Raw genomic sequence first — 12,742 nt, forward strand, 5'->3', positions numbered from 1 at the left:
ATATGCAAAAGACTGAAACAAGACCTTCACCTCACACCTTATACAAAAACCAAGTCAACATGGATTAAAGACCTAAATGTGAATCCCAGAATAATGAAGGCCATCAATGAAACAATGGAGACAAATGTGAGGGCACTAGTTCTGGGAATACACAGACTACAGAAATAATTGTTGTTAGATAAAGAAAAAGAGAGAGACAGGCATCAGCCTTCTCACATGCAACATTATTTTGCTTTTTGTTTTTCAATTCCTTGAGAGAAAAGAACTGTTATTGAAGAAATCTATACCAATCAAGAGTAAAAGGAAGTTATATGGAGATATATAATCACTCAAAAATTTTCTACCCAATTATCCCATCTAGGAAAAATAGTAAACAAAAGAAAACATTTTAACACATAAAAGTAATTCTAAATGAGTATTAGTAAAGCAATTAGATAGAGACATATAACAAATGAAAACTTAATTTATTAGAATAAAATTAAGGAACAACAAAACCAAGAATATTAAAATCAGTCTAGAGTACAAGGAAACTGTAAGCAGTTATTACAGATTTTGTTGTTCGTTTGTTTTTTACCTGGTTTGCAAGATGAAAGTGACCAAACAGCTTGTGACCCAATTTCCCGCACTGTTCCAGTCCTTTCCAACTGCTTCGGGTCAGCTCCAGGAGGTGTCTTGTTTGGTGTTGTCATTTTCTCAATATTCTACACAGAATGAAGAATACACATATTATACCAAGACTTGAGCATCTTCAGACAGAAAGTGAAAATAAAAATTTAATAGCAAAGTGGATCGTTTATATACCATTAATATCCTCAAATGCAGTTTATAATCAATATGAAAATCTTAGAAGTCAGTGTTTATTTTTAAAACATAACATACTATGAAATACATTATGTACAAAGCAGTAGGGTATAGTAGTCTGTGCCTCCTTTAATTTGCCTAGATTTTGGGCAAAATGTCACTTTGAGGAGTAAGGTATGCCTCAACCAAGCCATGGCATTTCCAATCACCTCATATGCATGTGAAAGTTGGACAATGAATAAAGAAGACCAGAGAGATAATTGACTTTGGTGTTGGTGAAGATTATTGAAAGTACTATGGACTGCCAGAAGAACAAATCCATCTTGGAAGAAGTATAGCCAAAAAGCTTTTTAGAAGCAAGGATGATGAGACTTGGTCTCTCACTTTGGGCATGTTGTAAGGAAAAACCAGTCCATGCAGAAGAACATCATGCTTGGTAAAGTGCAGGGTCAGCAAAGAAGAGGAAGACCCTTAAAGACATAGACAGACACAGTGACAGCAACAACAGATTCAAACAAGAAATGTGAGGATGACACAGATCCAGCAGTGTGTTGCTCTTTTGTACATAGGGTGGCTATGAATTGAAATCAACTAGACAGCACTTAACAACAACAGACTTTGGGCAGGTCTGGGCTTTATTATTTTCTTTCCTATCAAAGGGTTTAAGTTGATGATCTATAAATCCCCAGGAGTGACTCGCCCGTGGAGAAGGACATCATGCTTGGTAAAGTGGAGAGTAAGCAAAAAAGCAGAAGACCCTCTATGAGACGGATTGGTACAGTGGCAGCAGCAAGAGGCTCGAGCACAGCAACGATTGTGAGATTGGCACAGGACCAGACAGTGTTTCATTCTGTTGTACATAAGGTCGCTATGAGTTGGTACCAACTTGATGACACCTAACAACAACACATTCTATGAATAAATTTCGCAATTCAAATTAAGCTTTTGCCCTAAAAGAGTCTAACATAAAAGCTTACCCCAGGAATATGTAAATAATGGTCTTTTTTTAAAATTCCATTAATTAACACAGACAAAAATTACATCTCCCCACTAACTGGCGGAACTTAACAACTAGTTAACAAAAGTTACCATTTATATGTGATCTAGGAGCACAATGGCTCCAACCAATGACACTTGACTGTAGAACTATAAGGTGAGAGGTTAGAGCCTGCCAGCTGCTCCATAGGAGAAACAGGAGACTCCTGCACCCTCAAAGATTTTAAAGCCTCAGAAACCCTGACACAGGGTCACAATGAGTCTGAACAGACTCAAAGGCACTTTATTTACAACATAAAAAATAAAGTCAGAAAAATGGCTTAAGGGTCTAGAAATGAACAATGGACTTATTCTAAATCAATGCTACTTTATCTTTCACATCTTTTGCTAATCTTAGTAGTCTATGTAAAGGTAGAGACGGTGGAGACTTTCAAACAATGAATAATATGTAAAATAGCTACATGGGTAGTATTACAGCTACAATGGAGTCCTGGTGTGGCGCTGTGGGTTAATGAGCCAGACTACAAAGCCATTTGAACTGCAAGGTCGGCAGTTCAAGCTCACCAGCTGCTCCTCGGACACCCTATACAGGGTCGCTCTGGGTCGGAACCGACTCGACCGCACTTAACAACAACAACTGATATTATTATACATGCTACAATGAAACTGCCCCAATAGTTCTTTAACCAACTCCTTGGCATCTCTCATTAGACTCAAGTTCTTTCTTAACTTTCACACAAATACTTTCTACACATCAAATAGCATCATCACTGTAAAGACCAGTGATTTAAATGCCTATTAAGTTTGTATTTACTGTATGACTGGAATGTTGTAGCTGTTGTTGTTAAGTGCCATCTGGATAAACAAATAATGAATAAGTTCAGTCACAAAGTAAAGTATTTGCCACCTGCAAAGTAACTCTCAGATGAAACAAATATGTGGCCGTCATTACAAGCTGCAATGAATGTCCATGACATCTCAAAATGCCAATCTCTACTTTGGGTATTGCCGGACTTAAGACTGGACGCCACCAAGTGGATAAAATACGGAACTCGGTGAAGACTGGGTTCTCACCCTTGCAGAACCGACTACACAGTTTAGAGGAAGTTGAGAACAAACAAAGAACGCCGCCGCGAACAGAGTCTAGACCGGACTCTAGGTCCTGCTTGACATCTCTGACATATTAGAAAGGCCAATTGGTTAAAACAACCGATCTTGAAAAGACATGGAACATCAAAGGAGATTCAGACTGGGGAGGAGAAAGCATTTGATGATGGTGGGCTAGTCTCAAATCGGGAAAAAGCACAGGCACTTACAGCTTCTTGACCTGGCCGGCCACAGTTCAGGTTTTTTTAGCAACTCCTGCAGCTCGGCGCCACTCCCACTTCACTTCTCCGGACAGCCAGGCTGCCCCACCGACGTTGTGGTCGCAGAACAATGACGTTAGTTGTCGTCACTCGCCCTCCCTGCCTCCAGCGCTCCGCCTCTCGCTTTCTACCGCGCGCGCGCGCACTACATCCCCACGCCGTGCGCGAAAGGGCAGCTGGGCACCGCCATTTTGGCCGGTGACCGTAGGAACACGCTATTAAGACTCAGAAGTCAAGGCAAGAACTGACTTGACCTCCGCAAGGGGATCGTTTCCTCCAGGTATGTTAGCAGACCCAAGTGGTTTGGACTCTAGCTGCCGTCTCTCACCAAGAGAAGACGGTAGGGACGTTCTCCGAGAGACTTTGGTTAGGCCTCTCAGGTGGCAGCTATAGAGATAGCAGCGGCGCGTGGCAGCCGGCTCCTGCGGGACAGCTGGAACCGCCCGAGAACTAGCGCCGTTGAGTTCGTGGGGGCGCCTTGCGCTGTCCTCCAGGCGACTAAGCTCTTGGCCACTGCTGCCCGCCACTCCGCCAGGGGCTATAAGAATGGAACTAGATGTCATGTCAGCGTTGCCTTCTCCGCCCCCCCGGCCCACCCCACCCCGAGCTAGATCCTCTGGAGAGGAAGACGTGTTCAGAACTTGAGAGCATCCCAACCCTCCGCACGCTCCTCCTCACACGGTGAAATGGCTGTACTTTCACATGTGCGGGTCTGATTATGGAAAGCCGAGGCCTTTTTCGTCCACTCTTGGATGATTATGGAGTGAGTCATGGCATCTTGCCGCCATGAAGTCGAATCCTCCTTGTCCACTCCCAGTTTTTATAGAAAGGATGGCCAAACGTTGCAGGGATTTTTCTCCTAGAGACGTGTGTACCGCAGGGACTGTAATTGGAGTTATCCGACGTAGTCGCCCATTTGAATGCCTTTAGCTATTTTTGTGCGCTTTTATAGCTTTTGGCACTTTTCCCATGTGCTGACTTGCCCTTTTTTTCCTTTTTTATAACTTCGAGATCAGAGATTGTGCCATTTGTTGTGAATTAATTCCTTTGTTCCCTAAACTCTATAAGCTTATTCTTTCTTTTTTAAAATGGAAAGATGGATGTGTGAGGAACAACTGTCAAAACAGCTTTGGCTACTTTTTTTGGGCTCTACCCTGCACAGGACTGCTAACAGCTATCTGCCACCTGACTAATCCTGGTGTTAACCTAGAGATCTTATGTGCATTTGAACCAAAAGGGTTTGTGTTTTTAATTAAAAGTTTTGTTCTGTCCTATAATTTTTTAAAGAAAATACTTCATGTAATTGAGTGGAAAATAAAGAGCACAATATCATCTAGCTCCCCTTGTAAACGACTTGGATGTAAGACTTTGAAATCAGAGTTTGTACACCACTCCCACCTAATTAATGTGTTTTGTAAGACTAATAATCTGCAATGAGCGTGGCTTAAAGTATTTTCTTGTGGTTTCTAGCATTAGTTAACCTCAGTTACTAACAGCAACTTTTTAAGTGCTTTTTTTACACCGTATTATAATAGTTTTAACCTCTTCTGCAAAAATCTTTTCCATTTCTGTCTCACTTCCTTTAACTCTCAACTAGAAAATTGACAGTGAAGGTCATTGTTTATGAGTAGGTATTTTGAACAGTTTACTTAAAACCTGAAATATCTTCAAATAAATCTCTTTATTCCTGGGAATCTGTTACTATAATCTTCCCCTCCAGGCTTTTCTGTGTTGTGTCTTTCTCATTGGAAAAAAAAGAATATCACCTTCCCAGTTCCTTGAAACAGAGAAAAATGAACTAATTGTCTTTGTATAGTTAATTGACAATTCCAACGAAGAATTACTTTTCTTAAATGTATTATACTTTTATCCCTTTTTTCTATAGAAATGATTTCAAAAATTAGATAAGATGTTTTAGTAATTTGAAGAAAATGTTTAGGCAATTTCAATACCTTTTACTAAAGGATCTTCAGTTTTCTTTGAAGTTGTAATTTCCTGAATGCAACAATTCAAAAGTCATTTGGTTTCTTCCTCCTCTAATCTTTATGAGATTTGAAATTCACCAATTTTTAAAGGGTTAAACAACTTACTTGTTACTATAGTTGTGTTTATCACATGAATATTTTGGTAGGGTTTCTTGGTTTCTTTTTGTTGTTGTAATTAAGTGCTGTCCAGTTGGTTCCGACCCATAGCAACCCTGTATAGGGTTTCCAAGGAGCAGCTGGTAAACTTGAACTACGGACCTTGCAGTTCACACAACTTTACAATCTGACGCATTGGCCCACACCAGGACTTTGGGTGGTAGTATTTATTGTTTTCACTATGTAGTTGAGTGGACACCTGCCTTCCTAAAATATTGGTAACTTAGAAGATTTGTGAAGTTGTTATAACTTACAGGTAAAGTATTACATTTGTTCATTTTCTCATTCAGCAAAATTTTTGAGCTCCTACTATGCCCTAAGCACCAGTCTAGCCACTGAAATGAACAGGAAAAAGCCTGCACTAAAGATGCAATACACTCTACTTGGGCAAATAGGGAGCATATGTGTGTAGAGTGAGTTAGCAACCCTGTTTAGGCTTCCGAGGTATGGCTGGTGGGTTTGAACCATTAGTACAGGACTGCACAGAGTGAGTTCATATGTCCAAAAAAAAAAAAAAAAAAATCTGGAATCTGGAACCTATATAAGACAGAAGTCTGTGAGAGAAGGAAAACAAGTATATTCCATTAGTAGACAGAGAACAATATGGAGTTCTGGTGTGGTGCTGCGGATTAATGCGCCAGACTACAATATCAGAGGTTCAAGCTTACAGGCCGTTCCTTGGAAGCCCTGTACAGGGTTGCTATGAGTTGGAACCGACTCGATGGCACTTAACAACAACAATAACAGAGAACAAAGATGGAAAAATTGAAAGACCTGGGAAAACAAAGCAGTCCAGATGAGTTCCAGTTCTTACAAGTTTTACTGAATTTTTAGGAGACATTTGTAAAAGGAAGAAATACAGCAATGGGGTTGGTGAGATAATAGAATGTTTGGATGCTGTTTGTCCTTGTTGTTAAGTGCCATCAAGTTGGTTCTGATCCATAGCAACCCTGTGTACAATAGAACGAAACATCGCCCTGTCCTGCACCATCCTAACAATTGCTGCTACGCTTGAACCAGTTAGTGCAATACTCTGGTGCTGTCTGAGAGTGTTTTGCCGCTATTCATAAGGTTTTCAGTGGCTAAACATTCCGAAGTAATCTAGCTCACCTTTTTCCTAGTCTAAGTCTGGAAACTCAGCTGAAATCTGTCCACTGTGGGTAACTCTGCCAGCATTCAAAATACCAGTGGCATAGCTTCCAGCATCACAGCAACATAAAAGATACCCACAGTGCAACAAACAGATGAGTGGCAGGAATGTTTTCTTGTACACAAATGGACTTAGCTAGGAGCTAGACGATTCATCAAGGATCCTGGTGTGACACTACAACAAGCACTGGACTTGTTTTTTATTAAGTGCTGTCGAATCTGAATCTGTTCCGACTTGTTAGCAGCCCTGTATAGGGTTTTCAAGGAGCGACTGGTGATTTTGAATCACCTACCTTATGGCTCAAACCAACCTGGTGATCCAGTGCTTCATCCCATAGCACCACTCTATACTGAAACTGACTCATTGGCACTTAACAGATAATTCATCTAGAATAAGAAAATGGAGTATCTAGATACAAATGAGTAAATGTGCAAGGGGAAGGAGGTATGCTTATCTGCATCTACATTCTCAATGAAACAAATTGTTTAACAGATGAGGCTTATTGTTATTAGATGCTATTGAGTCCTCTCTGACTCAGTAACCCTATGAACAATAGAATGAAACATTGGTGCTGAGCCATCCTCACAGTTGTTGCTATGTTTGAACCTGTTGTTTGTGTCACTATATTGCTCCATCTTCTTGAAGGTCTACCTCTTATTCGCTGACCCTCTATTTAACCAACTATGATGTCCTTTTCTAGAGAGTGCTCCATCCTGATGACACCTAAAATACATGAGACAAAATCTCACCATCCTTGCTTCTGAGCTTCACTTTTACCAAGACAGATTTGTTCAATCTTCTGGTAGTCCATGGTATATTCCATATTCTTCACCAACACGAAAGTTCAAAGGCACCCAATGGTGCTGTAGGATAAATGCCAGTAGCACTGTGAGTTAATGCGCTGAACTGCAAGGTCAGTTTGAACAAGTTCAGTGGTTTAAGCTCACCATTCGCTCCTTAGAAACCCTACACAGAGTCGCTAGTAGTCGGAATCGACTCGACAGCACTTACCAATAACATCCATGAGGTTAGCAGTTCAATCCCACCAGTCCCTGCTGGGAAACCCTATACAGGATCATATGAGTCAGAATCACCTCAGTGGCACTTAACAAACAAAAAATGCTTCATCAATCATTCTTATTCATTGCCCAGCTTTCACGTGGACATGAAGCAATTGAAAATACCATGCTTTAAGTCATGTGCCACCTTAGTCCTTAGTGTCATCTTTGCTTTAACACTTTGAAGAGGTCCTAGAATTCTGAGAATTTTATATTCTATGTACCTCCTTGAATTTGCTATGGTGTACATGAGTACCTCAGCACAAAAGTTAGGGTACTCTGGAGCTGCAGAATTTTATATATATATATATATACCCTGATTATACTCTGGAGCTGCAGAATTTTATATATATACCCTGATTACTGGTTAGCATAAGAGTCCGCTTGAGATGATAAGTTTAAAAGGTAACTAAGTTGGTTCGTATTTGCCATTTTGCGCGGTAGCAGCAGCTGGAGCCTCTGATTAGGTTTCGGAGTCGGATACTGGAGCCATTCAGCACAGAGAGTGAGGCACGGAGTGCAGCTCACGGTCTTCTAGTAGCTCCAGAGCAAAGCTCCCTGTGGACGGCATTCTAACATGGAGCAGTATACAACAAATAGCAATAGTTCAACAGAATAGATTGTTGTGCAGGCTGGACAGATTCAGCAGCAGGTCCAGGGGCAGCCATTAATGGTGCAGGTCAGTGGAGGACAGTTAATCACATCAACTGTCCATCATGGTTCAGGCTGTTCCTGGTGGGAAAGGTCAGACTATCATGAAAGTACCTGTATCTGCGACAGAAGGCTTATAATAGTAAAGACACATGAAGAAAACCAAAGACTCAAGGAAACTATTAGTCTAAAGGACTATTGGGCCATCCGAACCACAGCCTCTACCAGCAGAACTCATTGATGTTCAACTACCACTACGGACCCTCTTATTGAAATAACAGAAGATTTTGGAAAGAATGGGATAAAAATGTAGAACAAATGAAGATCAGATTTAGTAGTCTGACAGAGACTGGTGGAAAGCCTAAGCCTGTGGCCCTTGTGTTAAGTGCCGTGGAGTAGATTCCAACCCATAGCAATCCTGTATAGGGTTTTCAAGGAGCAATTGGTGCACTTCAACCACCAACCTTGCAGTTCAAACAGCTTTGCAGTCTGACGCATTAACCCACAGCGCCACACCAGGATTCTCTTTAAGTCTGGATCTGACACATTTCTGCTAAACAGACAGTGAACAGTAACACTTGTGAAGATAATGCTCCACAAAAATGTTGACCATATGAGACCAAAAGGGCAGCATGTGCCCCAAAGCAAAACTTAGAAGGCAGGGAAGACACATTAATAGATGTGGGGAACTCCGGACAAAAGTGAGGGAAATGTATATAAATTGTTGAATGGAAAACTAATTTGCTCTGTAAACTTATACTCAAACGAGAAATTTTTTTAAAAGAATAGTTCGTTTCAGCTGGCTGTATGTTGAAAACAATGTTGGCTGAATTTAAAACAACAAAAGATCGTAAAAAGACATGCACAATATGGTATCATTTATATAATGTAAAATACAAACAGTATCACATTTTTATGGATGCACACATAGAATGCTCACGCTGTAAATATTCTCATATTCTCACCAGTTTTATCAGCGAACATATTGTCTGGAGGGACCAGTCGCTGAAGAAAGATACCATGTAGGGTGGAGGGTCAGAGAAAAAGAGGAAGACCCCCAGCAAGATGGATTGGCAAAGTGGCAGTATCAATGAGCTCAAGCGACGCAACGATAGTGAGGTTGGCCCAGGATTGGTTTCTGCTGTGCATAAGGTCGCTATGAGTCAGTACCTACTCGATGGCACCTAACAACAGTTTTTGGGGAGGAAGGGAAAGAAATGAATCAAATATCATGTAATGTTAATGTGAATCTGCATGGTAATCACATAGGTGTGTAATAAGCTAGCCTCAACTTTTCTCTATGCTTATATAGTTCATATATGCATGCATATTTGATCTATAGTATTTCTCCATAAACTTGAAACAATTAGAAATAAAAGATTTTTTGACATTTTGTTAGAGAAAACTTCAAAGACTATAGCAAAGATACGATGAAATCCTCATGTATCCATAACCCAGCTTCAGTAGTAATTATTAACACATAGTAATAGTCATTTCATCTATAGTCCACCCTAGGGTTTTGTTTTTGTTTTTGTTTTTTTTTTTTTGAGTAAATCGTTTCATCGTTTCATTTATAAAAACAATTTAGAATGTACTTTTAAATCAACATGCTTTTAATACATTAAAAATGTTTATGTTATATTGGGGAAGTGGCTAATGTAGCATGCCTTGTTTTTTTTTTTCCTTCCAGCTTGAAGACTTAGGTTTAACCAAGATTATGGTTGAGGGTGTAAATGATTAACAGTGGAATTTTAGCTGGGTAAATAGGGAGAAAGACTTGAGATGTCTTTACAGAGCAGTTTGTCAGAATAATCTGGGTTGACGATAACACTCATTGATAGATAGTAAAAACCCAACAGAATGTCTTTGTAAATGAGGTAGTAGTTTTTACCTGCCCCACTAAAAAAAAGTCAGCTTCACGATCTTTCACTACATGTTGGAATGTATAGACACCTTTTCAGTTCACTTTGATCTTAATGCTTTATAGTTAAATATGAAGAGACCTATAAAACCTTTAAAAGTGAGTACAGCATATACTTGGTGTCCTCTTCACTGCTGTTAGCATAAAATCCATTTGATTGTATCACAGTTTCTCAGAGAAATGTAGTTTTCATGTATTTGGTCTTTCTATTTTGTTAAGTCTCTATTCATACATTAATATCACGGTGTTAATTACTGTGGCCCTATTTTGTTTTTAACCCGTTAGGTGGAGGTTCCCATGTCCTCCTCGTTCTTTTTTTTTCCCCTCTTTCCTTGCTCTTTTGCTTTTTCATGAGAACCTTAGATTTGGTTTGGCAGGCTTACTTTTTCCTTGAAATTTGGATTGGTTGGGGTTTGGGTTTTTTTTCTGAGTTTGGATTAAATTTGTTGTTGTTAAGTGCCGTGGAGTCAATTCCAACCCATAGCCACCCTGTATAGGGTTTCCGAGGAGCAGCTGGTGAGCTTGAACCACTGACCTTGCAGTTCAAATGGCTTTGCAGTCTGGCACATTAACCCACAGTGCCACACCAGGACTCCTGGATTAAATTTAGGGATGGCTAAAATCTCTGATACTGATAATTTTCATAAAAAATAGGAGCTTCATTCTAATTGGTCAGGTTTTTAATTTCTACTGTTTTGCATTGACTTGCGATAAGTTCAAACCAACTTGATGGCAACTAACAGGAACTGTTTTGAAGGTTTCCTCATTAAATGTATATTACTGCCTTGTTAAGTTTGTTCTGATATAGGACTTTTGAATAAGCACTGAATTGTTGACCATAAGGTCAGCAGTTCAAACCCACCATCTGCTCCTTGGAAACCCTATACAGGGTTGCTATGAATTGAAACCTGCACAACAGCACTTAAAAGCAAGTTTGTTTCTAGTCTTTTTTTCTTAATCAATGAAAATGTTGCTTTTCATTATGTAAATCTTTTTGAGTTGTACATATGAAAAGTGTATATGTATAAGTTTATTTCCCCAGACTTACCAAATTATTTCTTTTATTTTATTCTCTTGTATGTTTTCCGTATAATTGTATTATCTGCATATAGTGATAACTTACATCTTCCTATCTAACTTTATACTTTTGTACTATTTCTCAATTATATTGAATTTGTTACAGCTTTATTAATTGTTTTTCTTTTCTATAACAGAAGTCTTGGCTATTTTTCCTTTCTTACAGTTATGGCAGACAAATTAACAAGAATTGCTATTGTCAACCATGACAAATGTAAGCCTAAGAAATGTCGACAGGAGTGCAAAAAGAGTTGCCCTGTAGTTCGAATGGGTAAGCTGTTCTGTTATTATTTCAGATAGTAGAAAATTGGCTTAATCTGTTGGGCTTTAGCATGCACTTAGTTTTCTTTACATAGAAAAAAAGTTTTTTAATTTTTCTTTTATTGGGTTTTGATTAAATGATCCTCTTTTTCTTTCTTTTTTCCTTTTTTAAGTAAACAAATTCTGGAATACTATATTGTTGTTAAGTGCCATCAAGTCTGGTTTGACACATAGCAACCCTGTATAAAGTTTCCAAAGAGCAGCTAGTGAGTTTAAACTGCTGGCTTTTTGTGGCCCAGTGCTTATCCTACAGTGCCACACTAGGACTCTGAATAAATATATTATTAATACTTAAAAGTTAAGTAAATATGAACTCAAACCAAAGGATAGGTTACTGAGAATCTTACTATTCTAAAGATTCTATAGGGCAAGGACTGCCTTGTCTTTAAAAACAGGAATCTTAATAGAAATGATTATGAGGTTTCACTCTGTTTTCAGTATTTCTTAAGTTTTTAGTATGTTTCATGAATTAGTTTTGGAGCTTCACTGATCTAAGATTTCACTTGATGTTTTATTCCATTATTTCCTAGGCAAGCCATATTTTCTTTTACAAATAATATGTACCGTGCATTTAACACACATAGTGCACTTAGAAAAATGTTAAAGGGGGTTATGCTGTTTGCAGAAGTCTTAAAAAGTGTGCACTGCTGGATAAAAATACAGTATTTGTGAGAGGGAGAGCGACTGTGTGCTGAAGACCTAGTGGGTACGGGGGGAAGGTATTGCATGGAGGGGATTGTAACCATGGCAATGAGACAATATACGATAGAATGAACGTAAAACTAAAGTTCTCCCATGTAAACTATCACATAATTCACAATAAAACATTTAAGAAAAAAAATATATATATATACAGTATTTGTGAATTAAAGATTCAAGTCATTGAGCTTAAAAATAACTTTTTCAAAGTTTGTCATATTTTTACTAGCATATTTTCTTCCCCTGGTATAATAGCACTGAGGGACCATAAGATTGCTTTAAACTGCAAAAAAGAATTTTTTTTATTCACTTATTTTTTTTTACTAAAGAAATTTCTATTGCGTGACAGAAGTCCTGATATGGCACTATGGGTTAATGTGCTGTACTATAAAGTCGGTTTGAACCACAAGGTCAGCAGTTCATGGTCACCAGCCACTCCTCGAATACCCTGTATTATTTTTGTTAGGTGCTATCAAGTTGGTACTGACTCATATAACCTTATGGACAGCAGAACGAAACACTGCCAGATCCTGGGCCAGCCTCACTAACTGTTGCCACGC

At 39.0% G+C, this 12,742-nt stretch overlaps 2 protein-coding genes across 2 annotated transcripts in view; one reads left to right on the top strand and one right to left on the bottom strand.

Moving 5' to 3' along the window:
* Positions 1-695, bottom strand: part of ANAPC10 (anaphase promoting complex subunit 10) — a 190,493-nt gene extending 189,798 nt beyond the window's left edge. The window contains exon 1 of the mRNA XM_006872283.1: positions 575-695. Within this exon, the coding sequence (XP_006872345.1) occupies positions 575-689 (115 nt within the window). The 5' untranslated portion in view covers positions 690-695. The remainder of the gene's footprint in view (positions 1-574) is intronic.
* Positions 696-11,330: 10,635 nt separating this feature from the next.
* The window catches only part of ABCE1 (ATP-binding cassette, sub-family E (OABP), member 1), a 27,795-nt gene continuing 26,383 nt past the window's right edge, over positions 11,331-12,742 (top strand). The window contains exon 1 of the mRNA XM_006872268.1: positions 11,331-11,433. Coding sequence (XP_006872330.1) covers positions 11,331-11,433 — 103 coding nt within the window. The remainder of the gene's footprint in view (positions 11,434-12,742) is intronic.

The sequence above is a fragment of the Chrysochloris asiatica genome, unplaced genomic scaffold (genome assembly GCF_000296735.1).
Source record: "Chrysochloris asiatica unplaced genomic scaffold, ChrAsi1.0 scaffold00190, whole genome shotgun sequence".
NCBI classification, from domain to species: domain Eukaryota; kingdom Metazoa; phylum Chordata; class Mammalia; order Afrosoricida; family Chrysochloridae; genus Chrysochloris; species Chrysochloris asiatica.